Below are 24,019 nucleotides of genomic sequence, written 5' to 3' on the forward strand. Positions count from 1 at the left end.
AGCTGGCCTCTGAGAGACTTGAATGAACCTGTTTCATTTCGTATCTATCTCATGTACAGAAAGTTAAATGGAATTGGATGCACCTTATTTCTTCGATGTCTGTGTCCTTAGCGTAAAGCATACAGGCTGGACCTTCAGGGACTCTTCCTTGCTTTGAATTGAGTGAAGAGATGGATGCGATCACCCAGCGTCAAACGCAGATCTTCCTGTAGAATACTCTGGTTTTCTGCATGCTGGGATTTCTTTCTCCCAACTTGATCTGAAATTCTATGTATGCATTCTGTTTTTATAAGATTGTTAAGACTGACTTTAATCTCAAAATCACATATCTATACACCCCATGCACCTATTTTCTCATTTCACTTACTTTTTCCCCCATTTTTTGGATATAGCATCTCTATGTATTCGTGGTGTTCTGGAGCTCGCTCTGTAGATCGGGCTGGCCTTTGAACTCAAAAAGATCCTCCTGCTCTAACCCCACTGCTGGGATTGCAAGCATGAGCCACAGCAATGGTCTGTTCACGTCAAACTCGTTACTTTAATACAGACTCCAAAACGGTCTTCAACCCATTTTTAATGCTTCTAGCGGTCAGCATCCGTAACACTTGAAGACCTAACGTAGCGCTTGACAGCATTCACTGTGTCTGCTGCCTTAGAAAGTTTCACTCCAGGGCTCCAGGGTGGAGAAAGCACACCATTTCTGTCTCTCCTTCTTGAGATTGTACTTTTGAGAAACATTCAGAGTTTTTGCCTCTTGACATTATTTACCATGTTTTCATTCTGTGAACCTGAATTTAGTTTCACACACTTCAGGTGAGTGTTCAAATTACAGCGCCTTAGCAACAGAGGGAAGCACTGTACAGTGTCCTTATGAATGCCCTGGCATGTTCACTTAATAATCAAGACATCTATATGCATAGACAGGTTTAGATCATTAAAATGAATTATATGCCTGTCCTGGTGGCTGTGGAAGTTTTGGGGTTTCTTTGTGACGCCTTAGTTCTTGTATATAAACTTCCAGCTATATCAGTCTTGCCATTTTGTTAACAGTGCTGTCTGGCTCCACCGTCCCACCAGAATGGCTTGTTCCATTCCTACTGAATTTTGATCAGACTGAAGAAGGAGCCTGCTCTCAAGACCCACATTTTACTTCCAGGCCATATGTTCTGTTCTTATAGCTTACCAGTCTACCTGTGTCGTGTCTTCATCATCCTCAAGGCCCAGGGAGCCATCTTACTGTCTGCTCCTTCTGTCTTCCAAGTTCTTCCAGCCACAGGGCCTTTAGCTCCCGACATGGATGACGTACGGGTGGTAGCAGAGGTATCGGCCCAACCTCAGCCTACCTTGGTCTTAGGCTTTGGAAGTGCAGAACCATCATGGTGGAGAGGGATGGTGGAGAAGACCTCATCTCTAGGAAAAAAAGGGCTTAAGAAAAGAAAACCTATATGTATTCAATTAAAAACAAGAGTTGGTTCTGTAGGAGGCAGGACCAATACATTGAAAGAATAGCCATGGTTACCAGAGACTGTGGGAAGTTTCACTTAGTGTGTCAAGTGTTACCGGAAAGCTGGGGTCCTTTCTCAATAAAAGACCTCATGGAGCTGTTCTGAACCCTGTAGTTTCTATGATTAATATACTTGTGGTTTCAGCAGTGATAGAACCTGTAATTATCAGCATTAGTTTAGCGGGAGGAAACAGTATAGTAATGGGTTATCTGAGACATTTCAGTTATTGCTGCACTGCTCTGCTGTGGGCCTTTGCTAAAGGCAAGAGTGGGCTGCACATGCTCCTCCTCTTGGGCTTGCTTCCCAGCACCACTTTAGAGGATGCAGAGCGTGAGCCCACAGATAGGCCATGCAGGCTTGATTTTGACATTGTGTTTTAAGAAGGTGATGCCTTCTTACTTTCCTTCACTGTGAATCTATAACATACTTCCTGTTTATGCATTTAGTTTACATTAAACTATATTTTTTCAGGTAGTGAGGCATAGAAAGCTGTTTAATGTCTATATTTGCTGTTAGTCACATATCTAGTTTATGTGTGATATTAAGAAAGAATGTAACTTGTTAAGAATATCTTTTCTATGGAAACATAGCTGTCTGTTCACTAATGAAGCTTAACACTTGCTTTTCCCTCCACAGTTCCGTCTCCCAACCTGTATAGCCAGCTGAACGCTTTACAGTTTACTGTAGATGAAAGAAGCATTCTATGGTTAAACCAGTTTATACTGGATTTAAAACAGAGTCTTAATCAGTTCATGGCTGTGTACAAGTTGAATGACAGTTCAAAATCTGATGAGCATGTTGACATTCGAGTTGATGGCTTAATGCTAAAGGTATTGTATAAACAAGTGGTCATGGGAGCAGAGCCTCTTTTTCCCTGTGTGTGTGTGTGTGTGTGTGTGTGTGTGTGTGTGTGTGTGTGTGTGTGTGTGTGAGAGAGAGAGAGAGAGAGAGAGAGAGAGAGACAGAGAGACAGAGAGAGAGAGAGACAGAGAGAGAGAGACAGAGAGAGAGACAGAGAGAGACAGGAGAGAGAGAGAGAGAAAGACAGACAGACAGACAGACAGAGACAGAGACAGAGACAGAGACAGAGACCACGAACCAGGCTGGTTTGTTTGAAGGTAAGAGATAGCAGTAAAATGTAAGTCTTTAGTAAGATTGCGCAGCAGGTAAATTGTGCTTGTAGCCAAGCCTGAGTACCTGAGTTCAGTCCCCAGGTCCCACTTATGGAAGGAAAACCGACTCTGCAAGTTGTCCTCTGACCCCCAAACAAACAACTGTAACAGAAATGGTTTTTAAAAGCCGTTAGTTCGTTTTTTGTTTCTGCTATAGGGTTTATACAATTTTTCCTTCTAGAAAAAGTAAGTATGCAACACAGTTTTTAAATTGGATGTTGCATGTGTTCATATTATTATTCCATTATTAGTATCCAAAGTTAACAAAAAAGTTGCTTTGTATTGTGAGTAAGTCGTTGCTAATGTGATCTTTGTGCAATCTTAGGTTTTTAAAGGGAAAAGATTAAAGGATAACACAGTTTAGTAAAGAGAATAAGATGTGGGCATAACTGAAAATCTATTGCAGGGTCCATTGTTGATGGATTATATACTGCAGCCTCTTTTAAGACATTGTGCAGATAATATATTCCACATTTCCTAGCATAAGAAGAATCTTCTTAACTTAGCACAAAGGGACATACATGTTCTAGAACAGTGTTTGAGACAGAGCACAACAGTGATTGTTCTGTTCCCTGGGCATGAGCAGTACTCAGTACTCAGTACCCTTGGAGTCTGCAGGAACACTCACAGACTAGATTCCGTCCAGCCTTGAGAATCAGGCCAGTGAGTGACCTATCAGCTTAGTCTCGCTATCTCAAGACCCCTGTCTATTCTCCAGAGCGCTGCCGTTACACCTGTGTGCACGCACAGCCCAGAGCACCGAGTCAGGTGATGTCTGCCTGTGCAGTTGCTGCTGTCATTCTTTCAGGTGTCTCCTGCAACACTTGGACTTAAAAATGCCTAACAGAAATAGCTAATCTCACCTTTTCACACTCAGTGCGTTTCTTCTGTGCACTCATTCAGTAAGTTTTGAAAGTGCACCTATTTACTTATCTTTTATTCATTTATGTACTGTGGTGCCGGACGGCACACCTAAGGCCTTGTATATCATAGCATGCATTTGCATCACTTCCTCCTCCATACCTGTACTGTTTTTTTTGTTTTTTTTTTTTTGTTTTTTTTTTTTTTAAGATTTATTTTATTTATTATATATATAAGTACACTGTAGCTGTCTTCAGATACGCCAGAAGGGGGCATCAGATCCCATTACAGATGGTTGTGAGCCACCATGTGGTTGCTGGGAATTGAACTCATGACCTCTGGAAGAGCAGTCGGGTGCTCTTAACCACTGAGCCATCTCTCCAGCCCACCTGTACTGTTTTTAAAGAATTATTTATCTATTGTATGTGTATGAGTACACTGTTGCTGTCTTCAGACACACCAGAAGAGGGCATCAGATCTCATTACAGATGGTTGTGAGCCACCATGTGGTTGCTGGGATTGAAAAGCAGTCAGTGCTCTTGACCACTGCCCCATCTCTCCAGCCCCCACACCTGTATTTTTATTTTCTGATTATTACATTATTAAAATACATAATCATGAACATTGTTAATATATGTGACATCTCCCACAATATGTCTTCTCTTCAGTGGTTAATTTGTTAGCCATCGTTTGCTGAATTTATTAGAAGGCAGAAAGAAAAGTTGTGATTTATATTTATAAAGGAAAGAATTAATAAAAATAATATCAAGTTTTCTGTAGTTTTCAAGATGTAGGGATTTGTAAATTGAACTAAATTGTTTTCCCTTCCAGTTTGTCATTCCTTCTGAAGTGAAGCCCGGCTGCCATCGAGATCAGCCCCACACAGTGTCTATTCAGAGTTCCGAAATGATAGCCACCAACACGAGGCACTGTCCTAACTGCCGGCACTCTGATTTAGAAGCTTTGTTTCAAGACTTTAAAGATATTGACTTTTTTAGCAAAACTTATACTAGATTCCCCAAATCCTGTGACAGTTTTAATCTTCTACATCCGATCTTCCAGAGACATGCCCACGAACAAGATACCAAAATGCATGAGGTTTATAAAGGGAATATTATCCCCAAGTTGAATAAAAACACTCTTAAACCGTCTGCTGCCACCGACGTGTGGGCGGTGCACTTTTCCCAGTTTTGGATAGACTATGAAGGGATGAAAAGCGGGAAGGGGCGGCCAGTAAGCTTTGTGGATGCTTTCCCTCTGTCTGTCTGGATTTGCCAGCCAACAAGATACGCAGAGTTACAGAAAGAGTTCCAGACCTGTGATCAAGTGACCCTTAATACCTCACAGAGTGAATCCAGTGATCTTGCTGGCCGAATGAAGAGGAAGAAACTCTTGAAGGAATATTACAGTACAGAGTCTGAGTCTTTGACAAATGGTGGTCAGAGACCTCCATCGGATGCATTCCTAAGGTTTTCCTCTCCGTCTTCAGATGCGGATGTTCACGTCCTGGTCCGTGTTCATAAACATGTCAGTATGCAGATCAACCACTACCAGTATCTGCTGCTGCTTTTCATACATGAGTCTCTCGTTCTGCTTTCGGATACCTTGCGGAAGGATGTAGAAGCCGTGACTGGCAGCCCTGCTACCCAAACTTCCGTCTGCGTTGGCGTTTTACTTCGGAGTGCGGAGCTTGCTCTGCTGCTTCATCCGGTGAATCACACGAGCGCTCTGCGCTCTCCCGCTTCTGAGAGCGGGAGCCCGCTGTTGCCTGACTACCTGCCAGCAGAAAATGGGGGGATTTTGTCTTCAAAGAGAAAACAAGGTGGTAGTGGTGTACATCGGATTAGAAATGCTACTCTCAGCCATATGTCAGACAATAGGTCAATGAGTGTTGACCTTAGCCACGCCCCTTTAAAGGATCCTTTGCTTTTTAAGTCAGCCAGTGACACAAACCTGCAAAAAGGCACTTCTTTTCTAGACTATTTATCAGACAAACACTTAGGGAAAATAAGTGAGGATGAGAGTAGTGGGCTCGTTTACAAGAGTGGCGCCGGAGAAATGGCCTCAGAGGTGAGTCACACAAAGGGTGTGGCTTGCACAGACTCAGATAGTGTCTCAGACTACAGAGAGGACTCGGCTACGATTTCCCTGGATAACGATGCCAATCAGATCACACGTTCAAATGCTGCAGCTCGTAAGGGAAATGAGACCATACGCTCCATCTTCAAGGCTGAAGATTTCCCTCCAGAAACAGCTTCCCTCTCCGAGAGCCTGGAGAATAGTAAAGAAGAGGCCCCCACAGCCAGAGCACTTAAATCCCAGCCACCTTTAAGGTAATGATTCTGTTGGAATAGAATTGCTTTTAGTTTTGTTATTTTTTTTTTTTAAGAACTAACTCCCCCAATCCCCGCTTGATTCTCTTCTGATTTCTGTCTCCTATTATTTATTGACTTATTCTCCAATCAATCCAGAAAGGATCTAATGCAGCCCCTTTGCTCCAGAGCAGCGAGTGGAGCCCATAGCATCTGGCTTCTCTCAGCCTGGTGTTGGTTAGTTTTGTTTGGGAGTAGAAATCTGCAGGACAAAATGTGGCATTGTTAGGATTAAAAGAGTCAGTTTTCAAAATTGGAGAAAGCTTTTGAATGTCTATGTTTTGGTATATTTTTTTAGCACGTACTTCCTTGTGGGGCCTGTGTCTTGCTGTGGTCTGGCTGGGCTAGGACTCCAGTGTTCCTTTTGCCTCTGCCTCAGTTCTGGGGTTCCAGGGGCACTTCCTCTCCCCACTGCTACTGAGAGTGGAAGGTGAAGTTCTTTTCTATACCTGGGGTAATTTTCCACTAATTTTGTTTGCTAACAGTGTTAAATCTAAGGAACATTGCCCACCCACCCCAGCTCCACTCTCTGTTTCCTACAAGAACATGAAAAGGAGCGCCTCGCAGATCTCCTTGGATACCGTCTCCCTGGACAGCGTGGGATTCGAAGAGCAGCTGGAGAGTGACGGAAGCGATAGCCACGTGTTGCTGGGGAGAGGTAGGTCAGCACACTGTAGGAGCTGTCACTAGATGTGACTGTGCTTACAAGAAGTACCACACGAGCACTTGAGGTCATACCTGATGATTATTAATGACATCGAACGGACAGACAGAATGACTCAGGTCTGTACATCCAGCCCTGTCCTCGAGTTGTGACTTCCTAGTGGCTGTTCCTTTGCTAACGGGTCTCCTCACGTCTGTTTCTGTTCATTTGCTTTATTTTTCACCCTTGAAGGAGATTCGTCCCCGAGTACAGATTTGATCATGTTCTTTTCCAGTGTCGTCGCAGGAACTTCTCATTGCTTTAAGGTTGTGAAGTTTAGAATTCTTAATCCTTTGGAAATCTTTATGATTTGACCTCAGTTTAGTTTTTTTACATGTAGTTTTTCCCTTCCTATAGTTCATTTTTAGAAATTACACTCATCTGTGTATTGGAGTGTGTGGGGCAGGGTAGCACACATGTTCCACAGCATGAGTAGAGGTCAGAGGGCAACCTGCAGGAGTTGTTTCTCTCCCTCCACCATGTGGATTCCAGGCAGGGTGGCCTTTACCTGCTGAGCTGAGCCAGCTTGCTGTGCCCAGGTCTCAGTTTCTTTACTGTGACGGATGTCTTTCCGCTTCACAGTGTTACACGTGTGCCTGGAGAGCTGCTTTACTTCTGCACAGTTTAGCAGAACTCATCACAGACTTCTTTCCCCGGGCTGTGAGAAAGACTCGAAATGTTCTGTTAGTGTCATGTAGCACATACACCACATCTGAGGATAATTCACTAAACATTCCATGCTGCCAAGTGTGGGGAGATGCCGGTTGGTTGCACGGCGGTAAGCACTGGGCTGAGTGGGGCGTATAGTTTTGTGTCTTGGACGTCATTGGAATTTTAGTTCTTTCATGGCATCTTACAGTATTAATGTGTGATAGACAGAAAATTAATGGTCTGATTCCTTTTCTTATAGATAGCTAGAAAATACTGGAGAACAGTCACATGGTATTCAATTCATGCAAGAGCTGACTGGGGGTTGCTGTAGGATGGGGAGAAGAGAGAGGAAGGGCTCAGACTGGATCTGTGTGGTGTGTAGAAGGGGGGATGTGAGGCTGACGGGACTTCCCCATTGTAGCAGTGTCACCCCAGCAGGAGAGACTTGCTTGTCACTTCATTGATCATCACTGTCATCGTTAGTTCATTACGTGTAGGGCCTTCGTATCTGACTCATGTGGCTCACACTTCCACATCAGACGCTATCACTGGAGGAAGGCAGGACAGGCACTCACACAGGGCAGGAATGTGGAGGCAGGAGCTGATGCAGAGGCCATGGCGTGGTGCTCACTGGCTTGCTTCTGATGGCTTGCTCAGCCTGCTTTCTTATAGACTCAGGACCACCAGCCCAGTGGTGGCACCACCCACAATGCCCTGGGCCCTCCCCATCAATTACTAACTAAGAACCTGCTCTACAAGCTGGTCCCAGCCAGATCTCGTGGAGGTGTTTTCTCAGTCGGATTTTCTCCTCTCAGGTGACTGTAGTTCGTATCAAGTTGACATAAATCTAGTCAGCCCAGTATCTCTGGCATTTTACTATAGAAGATCATTTCTCATTTGCTAAGGGACCATCATTTGACCCTGTTTGCTTAGTGGAATTTAAAGAAGGCTTTGCTTGAAAGAATTAAAGGGTCTAGTTCACTTTTTGATAAATATAAACATTGCTGGAGCATGTATAAACAGATCTTAGTTTATTAATTTACCTTTGTATTATTTCAGCAATTAAAAGGAACTCAAGTACAAGTTGCCAGAGCCCGGCAGAGAGTGGGAACATTAATGCAAACATGCAGAATTGTGGGGAAGCCTCTCCAGATGCTGTCAGCACCACCTCAGAGGGCACACAGGAACTCCGCGATGATCTGGTAACAGCCACAGTCCTGTGGGGAAGCCACTGTCCTTCATGCTTAGTGCATGCATGTCTAGGGAGCTTCATTCATAAGATGGCCGCTCGGATGCTGCCCTGGACAGTGCTTCTGCTGAGTCAGCTGGCTATTCCTGTGCTTTACTCTTTAAGTCTGTTTTGTTTGTATTGCAGAAGGGAGAGGTGATGTGTGCATTTTTTTCTGTCTTCTTTCCCATTTATGTTTTGGCCAGTATTTTAGTTCCTCTTGTGTAAACTTTTTAGAAGTTTGACAGCAGAGACGGCAGCCAGTTCTTATAGTAAGTGTCCTTCTACAAAGGAAATAGGAGGAAGCTAGTTTCTTTCAAACCTTGCTGACACAAGTGAAATTTTCTGAAAAAAAAAATGCAGACATACCCTACTTTTAGTGAACATTCAGTCATATGGACATGTCATATTGTTAGTCTTGTAACCAAATACTTTCTCTCTACTGATTGAAAACAAAAGCCACTGGAGATGAGTCTACAAAGACTGTGTCCTTTGTCCAAAATTCTTGGGTCCAGAGTAGTTTTGGACTTGAATTTTGTGGATTTGGGAATTTTTCGTATGCAATATCTTGGACATGGAACTCGATTCTAAACCCAAGGTCGATTATATTTCATAGCTCCTTATGCACAGAGGTCTAGGAAACGTCACACAGGTTCTGAGTCTCGTGAAGCAGTGTAGTGCTATGAAGGTCCTTACTTGTGGCATTGCCCTGCAACTTACCATGTCTAGTTCAAAAGAACTAGAGACACTCGAGCTATGGAATGCAGTCGCCAGGCTCTGTGGGCCCCAAGGGTAGCCTGATTGATAAGGGAGAACTGTATTTGTAGAGATAATAGTTGCTTATTATTTCTTTTTCCTTTTCTTTTTTTCTTTCGGAATTATGTGGGTGGGGTACTAACTCTGTTTATACCACCATTAACAGATGTCGGTCGTGGTGTTTAAAATCATTGGTGTTAGTGGGGAAATTGATATCCGAGGGGAAGATACAGAAGTCTGTCTTCAGGTGAACCAGGTGACGCCAAGTCAGTTAGGCAACGTCAGTCTGCGGCATTACCTCAGTAACCGTCCAATTGGTAAGGTTTTTCTTTTTTTTTTTATTGCATTTTTAATTTACATTTTAAATGTTATCCCATTTCCTGGTTTCCCTCCAAGAACTCTCTATCCCATCACTCCACCCCTCACTTCTGTGAGGGTGCTCCCTTACCCTTCCACCCACTCCCTCCCACCTCCCTGCCCTGACATTCTCCTACACTGGGGCATTGAGCCTTGACAGGACCAAGGGCCTGTCTTCCCATGGATGACTGACAAGGCCGTGCTCTGCTACATATGTGGATGGAGCCGTAGGTCCATCCCTGCGTACTCTTGGGATGGTGGTTTAGTCTCTGGGAGCTCTGGGGGATCTGGTTGGTTGATGTTGTTGTTCTTATGGGGTTGCAAATCCCTTCAGCTCCTTCAGTCGTTTTTCTAATTTCTCAATTGGGGACCCTGTTCTCAGTTCAGTGGTTGAACTGAGAACCACATTTCTTAAACCACACTTAACCCACATTTAATCTTAAGCCACATTCCACACAGAATCCTTACATATGTTTAAATGTGTTTTGTGTTCCACACATGGCTCACTAATGGTCTTGTTGTCATTTTGACTCAGCTTGAGAGACCACACTGACTAAAATGTCAGTGATTTGTTCTTGCCGTGTGTACAGAATTCTATATGATACATAATGTATAGAAATTAATACAGCTTTGCACAGTATCAGAAAGCATGCTGTCACTTCTTACCCTGGGAGGTGGAAGGAATCATAAGCAAGCAGGGCTCACGGGGGCTCACAGGGCCTCACACAGACGGGTGTGGCCACCCCAGCCTGCATGGCTCTGTGCTAGGCCTGTGGCATTCTTGCTGTGGTTGTTTAGTTTGGGGACTTTGGAGGAACCCTAACAGTGGGAGTTGGGTCTTGACTCTTGCCTGCTCTGGACTTTTTTTTTTTTTTTAAGATTTATTTATTTATGTATGTATGTGATTTCACTGTCACTGTCTTCACACACACCAGAAGAGGACACTGGATCCCCTTTACAGATGGTTGTGAGCCACCATGTTGGTTACTGGGAATTGAACTCAGGATGTCTGGAAGAGCAGTCAGTGCTCTTACTCATTGAGCCATCTCCCCAGCCTGATCCTTTTCTTCCTACTAGAATGCCTCACCCAGCCTTGATATGAGTGAGGGTTTATGCCTCGTCTTACTGTGTCTTGTTATGCCATGTTTGGTTGGGAAGGCCTGGTCTTTTCTGAAGGAGAATGGAGGAGCAGTGGATCTGGGGGAGGGGAGGCAGAGAGGAACTGGGAGGAGAAGAAGGATGGGAGGCTGGAGTCAGGATGTATTTATGAGAGAAGAATAAAGGAAAATCTAAAAAAAGACTCCAGGCCATTTTTAGCCTTAGTAACCAGAATAGTTTGTCTTGAATAATTGAGAACAGAAGCCTCTGGAGTTCATCTTTGCCTTCTCGTCCCTTCTTATGTAGGTTCTCCTTGTGGCGTCTCCTCATGAGGTCTCCTTGCTGTGCTGTGTACTGGTTTTCTTCTGTTTATTGTGATGTTAGTTGGCATAAAATAAGTACTCCATCAGTTCCCATCCCCAGATAATCGGTATCAGTCTTCCCTTTCCTGGTACCTATTTGCATTGGATATAATATAAGACTTCTGTGATTTTTAATTTTTTTTTATATGTTGGTGTTTATCTCTATAAACCAACTCAAATTCTTCCTTGGAACAAGGTCAACCCATAACTAAATCTAATTATAAATGAATTACATATTCTTTACTGTAATTTCAGTTTTAAGTATTCTTTGGGAATATTTCAGTGACGTGTCTTCTATATACTTTCATTTTATTTAAGACCCTAATTTGATGAGGAAGGTGCAAAACCTAAGACTCCCTTCACCACAGTTTTCCTGTCTTCTTCAGAGACATAGCCAGGCACGCAGGTGGATGTTGGATCTGACTGTGCATCCTGAATTTTCCCTATTATGAAAAAGTAGAAGATATAGAAAAGTTGCCAGTAGTGTATTTGAAAATTGTGGGGAAAAAGTGAAATTATGTTGTTTATGATATATTTTATTTATAATGTAGAGTCCTTTGAATTAGGAGTAAATATTGAGGCAGTTTTGTGGATTTCTTTAATATGCAGTGTCTGATAGTTTTCACTATAATCTTAATGGTATATAATATCCTTTTTTGGTAGTGTTAGTTACAAAGTTTCAATATTTCATTTTTTTTCTCAGGTTCTGACCAGAAAGCTATAATTCATCCCAAATCCTCTCCTGAGATTTCTCTGAGGTTTGAAAGTGGGCCAGGTGCTGTCGTACACTCTCTGCTTGCAGAAAAAAATGGATTCCTCCAATGCCACATAGAGAACTTTACTACGGAGTTCCTCACCTCTTCCCTTGTGAACCTTCAGCACTTCCTGGAGGATGACACTGTTGCGACAGCCATGCCAATGAAGATACAAGTGTCCAACACACAGATAAACGTGACAGTACGTCCACAGTCAGCCTCTTACTTCACAGACGCCCACACCGCCCTTTCTGGACTTGGGTTTGTGTGTGAAATCATGCTGTCTCTGTCAGAGTTTGTGAAGCGGAGTGATCGGTATTTACAGTGAAGGCTGCAGAGACCCTTTGTAGAGAGGGAAATAGTGCAGGCAGTTTATGTTTATATTAACCTAATGTGACATGATTGTTTATTCAGGTTGACCGTTTGAACATTTTCATTTATTTCTATAAGAACTTGCCAATATTTTCTCCTTATCTGTAGGATGACAGTCCCCGGGGTAGCACAGTGTCCCTCCAGCCAAGTCCCGTAACTGTGCACATCGATCATCTCGTGGTGGAGAGGAATGACGACGGTTCTTTCCACATCAGAGGTACCCTGAGAACGATGCCAGTGAGCGCCTGGCGTGCCGGCATGGCACAGCCATGGCTGTTCGTTTGTCACTCACCGTTACTGTGTGCGGATCATCAGTAGTGGATTGAGGGATCGCCACTTTGGCCATATCAGTCTGTGGTGTCTGGGTATAAACCCTGCAGTAACTCATCAGTAGTTAGCTTTATACCTGTGCTGCTGCAGATGTGTCTGGAAGGAAAATAAGAAAGGAGCTGGTGATTTTGTGTGACCTCTGTGTGTGTGTGTGTGTGTGTGTGTGTGTGTGTGTGTGTGTGTGTGTGTGTATGTGTGTGTGTGTGTGTGTAAAAGGCAGCAAGTCTCTGTCCCCTGCCTTCTACCTCCTCATAGGAACAGTTGGAGACACAACTGTTCAACTGCTAAGAAAAATAAAATTATGAACTATGCAGGGAAATGGATGGAGAATAGAAATAAACACCCTGTGTGAGCAAGGCCCAGGGAGACAAACCCTGCATGCATCTTCTGTATATGGGTGTTCACTTTTATGCTCTAGATAGGACTGTTTGTTTGAGAACCACACAGAGGTTGGGTAGCTAGTCAGGGGGGGCAGTTCTTCCCCTGACTATAGAGGGATGAAGGAGACCTGAAGTGGAGGGGTTAATGGGGATGGGAGAGAAGGCTAGAGGTGAGATAACTAACACTAAAGGCCTCTTGAAAGCCAGGTGACCTATTAGTGTGGACAGCTTCTAAAATATTTACACATAGAAAAAGAATTGACATATAGTCAGTCACCATAGAATGAGGCACCCAGTTCCCCAGCTAGATATAATGTTATAATGTGTTACCAAATAGAACCCCTAGAATGGTTTACATCTTGAGTTCTTGGCCAATGGGGTTCCATAGTCCACGTAAACAATGCAGCGTAATGCCAATGTAGTGTAGCCATCGTGCTTGCTTTCCGCATTTTGAGGGTTAGATCTGTTGCTGAAGACACTGCGTGTTTGTGGCCTAGACAGTGGAGAATTTGAACTGCACTCAACCGAAAGCTTCAGCCCTCCTAGTGCATCCATAGTGCTGGACAGTGCAGTACACATCTGTCTCCCACAGCTACAAACCCTGTGAGCTACAATAATGACTTTTGCAAGATAAGCCCATTGTTGCAGTAGTAACATTAATGTTATGGCAGTAACCAGCCAATTTCTAATTGGATTTAAAGCCCATTGCATGAGATGGCGCCTACACCTGCTACTGTTAATGAGGCCAAGAACCTGAGACTAGAGAGAACATGGAGGGTCCACCCCATGGGTAAGCCCACTCCAGTTCTAGGGGGCTCAACGTCCTCTTCTGGCGCACACACACACACACACACACACACACACACACACACACACACACACACACACACACACAGATGCACATGCAGGTAAAAATGCTCATATATGAAAATAAAACAAGTCTTAAAAACTTAAATAGGTTTGAAGCTCAGCTGTATTTGATGAAGTCTGGTTTTCCTGTTTTCTGTTGTAGCCTAGGCTAGCCTGGGACTTGCAGTCTTTCCATCTGCTTCTCTAGGACTGGGTTCTAGACATGCTTGCTTGCACCAGGCTCAGCAAATGTTACAATCTTTCTAAATTTAAGTATTATTTTCTCTAAAAATATGTTTGATTGTTCTGGTGGATGAACACAGGGCTTGTGCCAATTTTGAAGACATTTTAATTGTTTTCTAAATTTCATTTCAAGACGTTACATAGAGTGGTATATAAATATATTGTTTATTTTTCATGTTACTGGTTTTTTAATTCTACAGCTTTGCTGAACAGTTCACTAGTTCCAGTTGTTTGTTTATTTAGATTTTTTATTTTATGTAAACCTATGTTTTGTTTGCATGGGCATCTGCGCACCAGAAGAGGGCATCAGATCCCCAAGACAGTTGTGAGCCACCATGTGGATTCTGGGACCTGAACTCAGGTCTGGAAGAGCAGCAGAGCTCTCAGCTGCTGAGCCGCCTCCACAGCCCCCAGTTGTTTTTTCCCAACTCGTTCTATATTTTTGTGTACAAGATCATATCACCTGTAAGTGCCCTGCCTTCCTGACAGTTGAGGTCTCTTGATTCCCTTTCCCTGCCCAACTGCGATGGCTCAGACCTTCGCGGGCAGTATTGAGGTTGTGAGAAGAGAGGTTGTCCTGTTCCTAAGTGTGGCAAAGAGGAGAAAAACCACCCTTAAGTATACAAGTGTGGGGTGCCTACCACCTGTCTGTCACACTGAGAAAGCTCCCTTTCTGTTCCAGATTGTCTATACGTTTATTATGGTGAGCTGTAGGGTTTTCAAGTGCCTTCTTTTTACTGTTTTGGTTTTCAAAGCAGTCTCTCTATGTAGCCCTGGCTGTTCTTGAACTCTCATGCAGGCCAGGCTGTCCTGAATCTCTCAGATGTCCGCCTTCCCCTGCCTCTCAAGTGTTGGATTAAGGACATGTGCCACCATGCCCAGTCCTCATGTGCCTTTCCACAGGCTTTGAAGTAATTCCAAAACTCTTACTAAGTACTCTGTAGAGATATTCAGTTATTTGACTGGTTTTAATGTACGGCATCCTGCATTCAGTACTGCTTGCCTGGAGTGCGTTTATAGTTTATATGTTGATATACTCTTCTTCACTTCTCTAATATTTTGTACAGGATAGCTGTGTCTCTGTCGCAAGCATCTTGATCTTATTTGTAATTTCTTGGCATGTTGTTGTTCTTGTTTTGGGATCTTTGAGAGAATAAGCTTTTGGTTTTACCGTGTGTGTTGTCTCTGTTTCTCTATCACAAACTACTGTCCTCACAGTAGCAGTTATGTTCTCATCTTAAAATTAGTTCTTCATAAACCCTAAAGATTTGTCAGATGACTTGGAGTTGTTTTCCAAGCGTTTTATTTGTTTGTTCAGATTCTCAGCTGTTTAACACCGGGACTGATTTCAAAGACAGTGCCAGCAGCAATTCAGAGGTACGGACCAGGGGGACGTGTGACGTCAGGAAGCAAAGCAGTGTCACCCAAGCCACCCAGACGAGCCCAGAGGTTCCTTTGCCTTCACAGTCAGCTACCTTTCCTGAGGGCTCGGTTGACATTACACGGGAACAGGTACTGGGAACTTAGGTTTAATTCTAGCATTTGACAACTACCAAAACACCAGCAGTTAAAACACCATCCTTAGTTTTTATTGTATCCTCATGCAGTGGATCTGAGAGGGCAAAATACCTGAATTAAGTCTTAGAAAGTTTTGACCGTCTGAAAGAAAATGCCTTGTTGGAGTGTTTACAGCATGAGTCTGAAGATCAGGAGAGAGTTGTTCCGGGCCAGGCTGTGTCTTGTCTGTGAGCTAGTTGAATTGTAGGTCTAGTAAAGCTCACCTAAGAGCATGACTTAGGTAAAAGAGAAAGTGGGCAACTGTGAAATCTAGTAGAAAAAAGAAGGGATCCCAGTAAGGGGTGGAGGAGGAGCAGGTGGGAAAGTGGCAAGTTGAAAGAACTGGTACAGGACGGAAAGATGGAGATGTGACAGAGAAGGGAGGTCACGTGTCTGAAGACACAGAAGCCCACAGGTACTACAGTGACACAGTATCACTGTTAAATTTGGAATTGAGAAGTTAATTAGTATTTTGAATTACTGGGTCAAGATTTAGGAACACAGTTAATTGCATAGTAAGTGCTTTCCAATAGCTCCTGGCAGCAGTTTTCAGCTCACGTGGACCCTGACCAGCATTGGGTGGTTTACCATCTCAAGTGATGCCACATAAAATAGTTACATTTCCAGAAAGCGATTAAAACCTCTCGTTTTCCAAATGTCTTTTCAGCTCATGGAGGAAAACGAGTGTCTTAGGCAAGAGCTGGCTCAGGCTAGGATGGAGCTGGCGGAGGCTCACTCGGCCAGAGACGAGCTTCTCCACCAGATGAAGAGGCTGGCCCTGGGCCAGCTGCAGCGGCCGTGAGAGCGTGGGCATGTTTCAAATGCGGATGTAACCAGTTGGTGGGAGGTTTTCCTTTACATGAAATAAAGCGTGTGGTAAAGTGTGGCTGTTCCAGACCCTGTGGAGGAAACCTTGGCTGCAAGTGGCACAGTCAGCTGGGTGGCCCCGTGAAGGCTGTGCACACTGTAACACAGTTCCATGCCCAGTGAAAAACGCCCGCTCCTAACTTCAGTGTCTCGTCCCAAGCATTTTTAAAAGAAAAACGAAGACCTGTTGTGCTCATGCAGACTGCTGAATTTATTTCTCCTTGTTAATAATTTACTGTTATTTTCACATAAAAAACCCCAGATGCTTTTAGGGCTCATGTAAAAGAAAAGTAGGATTACATTTTAAATGTTATTAAAATTATGTACTTAATCTATAATTATTTAATTGTTGTAAAAAGTCCAATCAGATTAATAAATTATATAATTACCGAGTTTACAAATGGAAAACTATTGACCCTACTGAGCTTATGAAGTAACTTGAAAATGTGAAAGGGAAGACACCTTCCGTGATGGGGGAGGCTTCATCAGTAAGGCACACATGTAATCAAAGCACAAGTGGAAGGGCATATGGGCAAGTGACTTAAAGGATCACCTGTACATTCCATCAAATGTGTGTCACTAGAAGTAAAGAGGCAGTTTATCTTGCTGTATTTGGCAGTATTTGTAACTATAAAAATTTTAATTAATACTATTTTAATAATTCTTTATCTTTCCTCTTTAAGGAGAATGTTTTCTGAGAATTTGTTTTTCACACACATAAAAGTTTCATACCATTCCTGTACCATCATATTACACACGTTTGCTCATATGAATATATAAAGCCAATTTTGATTAGATTTCTGTGATGTGTCTATGTGTGTATATATGTGTGTGCGCGCACACACACACACACACACACACACACACAGTCTTCTATACGAGTCATTGGTAAATTTTGAAATCTATTTTCTATGGGGTAAGGTTGGAAACACCATGAGAGAATCGTATGAAATAAAGTGCACAAGTATTTTAAGAAACAGGTTTTTGAAGATAATATATTTCTGATAGAATTAAAGTAAGTGGTGTCTATTTTAAACCTCACATTCCTCAATATAAACATATCCAGATAGGCCATGAGACAGCTGGACTGTCCTTTCTTTAAGGGACTTGGAAACCATGGCCCTTGCTGTGACACTCTCGGTGCTTTGCATGTTGGCCGGAATTACAGCCATCTCTCCATCTGAGGACTTGGCAGCAGTTACATACTTCATTACGTCACATGTTGGAGTGATTTCAGTTTTATTGAGAACAGTATTTACCTCCCTCCTCCCCACATCGTCTTTTTCTAGTTGACATCATTTGAAAAACACAGGCACTCTTTGGGAGCCAACTACAGCCAAGAACAAATTAACTCGTTCCCTATTACCTCAGAGTCTTTACACCACACCTGAAAGCCGTGCTTCTTTAGGCTGCTGTATGTAGCCGTAGATGAGGTGCGGAGGTCTGGTGAGAGCTTCAGATGTATGCCCTGCTAACCAACCTGGGATGTCTGGTATGGACGCAGCAAGAGCGATCTCAGAGGAGGATGGATGGGACACGAACTGAGCTGACGCCGTTTCTCAGGACTGACCTGTTCTACATAAATATACACGTTTCCTATGGAATAATGTGATACTGTTTCATGTTACTAGACACTGAACGGTTTCCTCATTCCCTTAAAATGTATTCGGCCTTCCCGTGAAATCTATAAACAGCAGAACTGATACACGCCGAGCATCCCAGATCCTTTGTTTGTCTGATTGTTGTTGTTTTTTTCATAAAAGTACTGTCTTGATAGTGGTTTATGATTCAGGAAACATCTCCCAAAATATTTAGTGTATTCCCCTATGGAATGTGGGTGTGGCTGGGGTGCTGGGAACCTGAGAGGAAGAACCCTCAGTGTTCGTGGTGCTGTGGTTTTGACCTGAAGTGCACCACTATCTGCTTCATTTCCGCATAGCCATTGGGTTGGAGACTTTGTCAAGGTGGTGGCGAAGGGACGAGTCACTGTCCTGCCTGGTTTTCTTCAAAGAAGACTGTATTTTTAAAGATTTCATTTTTACTTTTTACCGTGTTTATGTGAGTGTGGGTTTGTGCATGTGAGTACAGTGCCTGCGGAAGCCAGAAGAGGGTTTCAGGAACCCTGGGATGGAGTTAGCCGGAAATGGTGAGCTCCCGTGTGAGAGAGTGTGTGTGTGTGTGTGTGTGTGTGTGTGTGTGTGTGTGTGTGTGTGTGTGTGTGTGGTGTTTATTTAAGATATAGATGTATATTATACAAACTAATTGAAAGATACTAGGACAATTTTTGTTTCATTAAATTAACTTCATACTATTTAATAGAAAAAAAGAGAAGCCTACAGTAAGCAGCAGAATTTTTAACAGTACTATTAATTGGAAATAAAATGGTCATATCTTGAATTTTATTTTGGTTAAATCTCTAATATGTGAATGTTCAGAAGTGCAAAGTGGTAATAATATTTTGCTTTTCATTATTATTTGGGGAACTTTTAAAATTTTTAATTGATAAGTTAAAAATTATGTGCACCAAGTGATTTTTATATATATACACATTGTGGAATAGTAAAATGAAGGTACTTAACATACACATTATCTCATGTACATTGTTTTTGTGGCAAGAATACATAAAATTTCTCACTAACTTATAAGCATATAGCATGTTATGAGTTACAGTTACCATGATACAGATTTCTTGAATTTTATTCTCCAATTGGAAATTCTGTACCCATCAACAGACATTTCCCCACTTCCTCAAGCACCCTAACATCCAGTGTCTGGTCTCATGAGCGACTCTTCTGCACTGAGTGTAGCTTGCGCAGTACGTGTCTGGGTTTGCTTGATTTCACTTTGCATTGCCTCCTCCAGACTCAGCCACGCTGTCATAAATGACGGGACTTTTTTCTGAGTACTGGATATTTTTCTGTTGTGTGTAAATCACATTCTCCATTTAGTAGTGGATACTTAGGAGATCCTGCATCTGGGATGTTGTAAATATTGCTGTGGTGAGCATGGCATTGCACCTCTCCCTTGAGTACATTGATTTTATACTCTTGGTTATCTATCCAGGTGGAACATTGCTGGGTCTTATGATAGTTGTGTTTTTAATTTTTACTGCTTTTCGTAATAGCTATGCTAATTTATATTTTTACCAACATCACACACGGGTTTACTTTTCTCCACGTCCTAACAAAAGCTTGTTATTCTTTGGCTCCTGACTAAATAAGAATTTACTGATGTGAACAGACACCATGACCAAGGCAACTCTTCATTGGAACATTTTTTTTTTTTTTTTTCGGAGCTGGGGACCGAACCCAGGGCCTTGCGCTTGTTAGGCAAGCGCTCTACCACTGAGCTAAATCCCCAACCCCTGACCAAGGCAACTCTTATAAGGACAGCATTTCATTGGGGCTGGCTTACAGGTTCAGAGGTTCAGTGCATTATCGTCAAGGCAGGAAGCATGGCTGAGTCCAAGCAGGCATGGTGCAGGAGGAGCTGAGAGTTCTACCTCTTCATCTGAAGGCTGCTAGGATGAGGGTCTTAAAGCCCATGCCCACAGTGATACACCCACTTAACAAAACCATACCTACTCCAACAAGGCCATACTTCCAAATAGTACCACTCCCTGGCTAGGCGTACTCAATCCACCACAGCTTCTTAGAACTTTTGGGCTTTCCCATGACTAGGGATTCTGAACATTTCTCATGTCCTCTGATATTTGCTGTTTGTCAGAACTGTCTATCTAGGTCATTTGTATATGTATTTTTTTTTCAAAAGCTCTTGTTTCTGGGTTGCTTGGATTCCTTACATATGTCATAGCTATAACCCCCTGTTGGAGACACAGTGGTTCCTTCATTCTGTAGCTTCTTCATACCCCTCGTCGAAGAAGCTTCTCAGTCTGATTTTATCCCATCTGCCTGTTTTTGCTTTTGTTACATGTATGTCAGGGGTTATATTTTAAACTTTGTTTTGAAGGCTAATGTCACAGAACTTTTCCTCTGTGTTTACCACCCCCTCCAGTGCATTGACGCTGATTTTTAAAAAGATTTATTTATTTATTTATTTATTTATTTATTTATTTATTTATTTATTTATTTATTTATTTATGTGCTCTGTCTTCATGTACATTTCTATACCAAAGAGGGCATTGGATCCCACTGTAGATGTGTTGTGAGCCACCATTTGGTTACAGGGAATTGAACTCATGACCTCCGGGAGAGTAGCCAGTGCTTTTTACCAGTCAGCCATTTCTCTAGCCTCCAACAACTGATTTTTTTGTTTAAGTATTGTTTCTATTTTGAGTTGATGTTTGCATATAGTGTAGTGTGATAGTCTGATTTCACTCTTCTGCCTCTGGTTTTTCCCAGCTCAGTTTATTAAAGAGGCTCTTTTCTCCCTTATATTCTTGGTATTCTGGTCAAAAAATTGTTAGTTATAAATTTCTAGGCTTATTTATGGGCTTCTTATTTTTTATTCATATTTGAATTTGTATCTTTTCTCTTTTGCCATGACCTCACTGTCTATGTATGTGTGTGTGTGTGTGTGTGTGTGTGTGTCTGTGTGTGTGTGTGTGTGTGTGTGTGTGTCTGTGTGTGTGTGTGTGTTGGGTGATATGCATTGCTTTTTAGGTTAACATCAAAACATTTTTGGTGCATTATTCTTTTCTCATATCTTAGAAATTTTAAATATTACCATTTGATATTACTTGTAGGAGAGTCATATGTTAGTATGAAAGTTATACTTTGTCTAACAATACTCCATTATCTTAGACTGACCAAGGTATTAACTTCTTTTTTTAATGTAATATTTTTATTTGAGAGTTTCATACATGCATGCAGTGGATTTTAATGATACTCACTGCCCACTCCACCTAATCCTCTATATCTGCCCTTGTACTCATTGCCTTTTTATTCCTGAGATGAAACCCCATGGCCAAGGTGCCTTATAGAAAGAAGGGTTTACTTGTATTTAGGATTCCAGAAAGTTAAAAGTCCATGATGGCAGAGCAGAGGCAGGCTGCAAGCATGGTGGCTCAAACAGAAGTTCACAGTCTGAACTGAGCAGGAATCTGAGAGAGCAAGCTGCAAATGGTACTTGGCTCTGGAAACCTCAAAGCTTGTCCCAACTGACATTTCCTCCAGCAAGGCTACACTTCCTAAACCTAGCCAAACAGCACCACCAACTGAATACCAAATATCCAAACATCTGAGCAGTGGGCGTTCTCATCCACACACCACGACACCCAAGGCGTCTGTGTCCGTTGTTTTATGGTCAAACCTGGTCCCGTCTGTAGAGTGTGTGTTCAATCCTGGTCCTGTCTGTAGAGTGCGTGTTCAATCCTGGTCCTGTCTGTGTAGTGTGTGTTCAATCCTGGTCCCATCCGTATAGTGCGTGTTCAATCCTGGTCCCGTCTGTAGAGTGCGTGTTCAATCCTGGTCCTGTCTATGTAGTGTGTGTTCAATCCTGGTCCTGTCTGTGTAGTGTGTGTTCAATCCTGGTCCCATCCGTATAGTGCGTGTTCAATCCTGGTCCCGTCTGTAGAGTGAGTGTTCAATCCTGGTCCTGTCTGTGTAGTGTGTGTTCAATCCTGGTCCCGTCTGTAGAGTGCGTTTTCAATCCTGGTCCCATCTGTGTAGTGTATATTCAATCCTGGTCCCTTCTGGGTAATGTGTGTCTAATCCTGGTCCCATCTGTGTAGTGTATATTCAATCCTGGTCCAGAGACTCTCACCTAGATTGTACCAGAACACACATGTTCTCGTATCCTCACCAAGTCCTTAGGCTTTACTTTGTAAACAACTTTGTTTGCTTCATTTCTCACCCGTGTGGCCATCACCAACTTTATTCGTATTGAGACAGTTGTCTCCTAACTGGCCTGTTTATAGTGATTCTCATCCTGGTTTTTAAACGGAGCTCTCTCCACCATCTGATAACATTTTATTAATTCTTTGATAATTTAATACAATGTACTTTGATAACACCCCCCCAACTCCTCCCTGTTCTTTCCCACTGCACTTCCCACCCAACTTTATGATCTTCACCCATCAAATCCAGTTCGTGTTGACCAACTGCTCCTGGATGTGATCAGCATATCAGGGTCACATGATTAAACAGAGCTGACTACTCTAGGCAGTCAGATGCCTATAGCTTGTCAGCTTGGGGTGGGACCCTGCCCCTGCCCTCTTCCATCTGGCTGGAGCATGCAGAGCATGTGGATGCTCTCACAGCGACTGGGAGCTGATTCGTGTGTCATTGGGAGGGATAACAGTTAAGCTCTGGAAAGAGCCACATGGAAACCTAGACAGGAGCTTTAAAAATATATATACAGAATCACATTTAAACAAGAGGATAAAGGCAGTACCTTTTAATAGGAGACAATAGCCAAAGAGACACCGTGTGCTGCCTTGTAAGCAATTTTAATCAAAGCCGTTAGTCCCTAGAATAATCCTTTAGTAGCAGCTTTTCATTGTTGCCACGAGAAGTCTGCCTCATGTGTAAGTGCTGTTGTTCAGTGAGTTGATTCCCCCCACTCAAGGGGTTAAAAACTGGCACACACTTCTTAAAACACACCTGAAGTAGAGGTTAGCACTTGCTGCCAGTGAGCCTCCTTTTCCCTCTTTCTTTTTGTAAAGCATGTCTTACTGTGTCCTCTGTCCTCGTTACTCTACTCTAAGCATTCGGAACGAACACTCTGTGCACACACGTTTCAGGGGTTTGAAATATATGTCCTTCCTCATCGCCTGGCTAATTCCTGTTTGTGTCTCAGATCTTAGCAGGCCCATCCTTTAAGGGAAACATTTCCTGATTCCTTAAGACCATCCGTTATGGCTTCTCACTTGCTCATAAATCCCTACTGCCATATGCCTTTGTGATTGTAGACATGTCTGTCTGATTAGCGTCTGACCTACTAGATGGTGAACTGCACGAGGATTTTGTCATCGTCCTTATTAAACTTTGCATTTCTTTGGCCTTATACAGTGCGGGCATAGGTGCTTAGTACATTTTTTGACTCTTTTGAGTTACACATAAAGTAGGATGCAGAGGAGGTTTTTCAGGTTTGCCTTTTTCCTTAGTTGGATGTAAGGGAGACGCAACATGGAGAGGGAGGTGGTTATTTGTCGGAAGTGGGTGTGGGGGCTTTGTGTCCACAGTGGAGAAAGTGTGAAGTGGCGGCATGCAAGTGTGGGCCACACTGCCCCCGGTTTGTGGAATATCTGAGTTTCTGGCTGGTTTGTCACAAGGTGGAAAGTCAGCATATCCCTGTGGGTGGTAGCTACACAGAGTGTCATCTGGCGTCTGTGGTGGCATATGGTGTTACGGCTGTTGAGAGCTGCCAATCCCATTTGCTAAACAGAGTTCACATAGTCCATGGGAGCAGCACCTGAAATGCTTTCTCTCTGGGAAAAGTGACTGACACTTTGAATTTCAGTTGTGCCTAATTCCATAATCTTTTCTTTTTAGCTTATCCCTTGAGGTGCTAAGTAGGGTGTGTGTGTGTGTGTGTGTGTGTGTGTGTGTGTGTGTGTGTGTGTGTGTGTGTAAGCTGGAGATTGATGTTGACTGAGCTCTCGAATTACCCCACCTTAGTTTTTGAGACAGAGTCTCTCA

At 42.9% G+C, this 24,019-nt stretch overlaps 1 protein-coding gene across 9 annotated transcripts in view; it reads left to right on the plus strand.

The window, feature by feature from the left end:
- Bltp3b (bridge-like lipid transfer protein family member 3B) overlaps positions 1–18,763 on the plus strand; it is an 80,080-nt gene extending 61,317 nt beyond the window's left edge. For 4 of the 9 annotated variants that reach the window (XR_015624317.1, XR_015624318.1, XR_015624315.1 and 1 more), the window contains 9 exons: positions 2,142–2,335; positions 4,370–5,871; positions 6,396–6,568; positions 8,324–8,466; positions 9,415–9,565; positions 11,769–12,022; positions 12,301–12,409; positions 14,292–15,506; positions 16,219–18,123. Coding sequence is in view for 5 of the 9 variants with exons in the window: in NM_001108753.1 (NP_001102223.1) it covers positions 2,142–2,335; positions 4,370–5,871; positions 6,396–6,568; positions 8,324–8,466; positions 9,415–9,565; positions 11,769–12,022; positions 12,301–12,409; positions 15,313–15,506; positions 16,219–16,353 (2,855 nt within the window). In the remaining 4 variants the exon portion in view is untranslated. 9 annotated transcript variants of the gene reach the window in all.
- The last annotated feature ends 5,256 nt before the right edge of the window (positions 18,764–24,019 follow it).

Source organism: Rattus norvegicus, chromosome 7 (assembly GCF_021556685.1).
Source record: "Rattus norvegicus strain SHRSP/BbbUtx chromosome 7, alternate assembly SHRSP_T2T, whole genome shotgun sequence".
Taxonomy (NCBI): domain Eukaryota; kingdom Metazoa; phylum Chordata; class Mammalia; order Rodentia; family Muridae; genus Rattus; species Rattus norvegicus.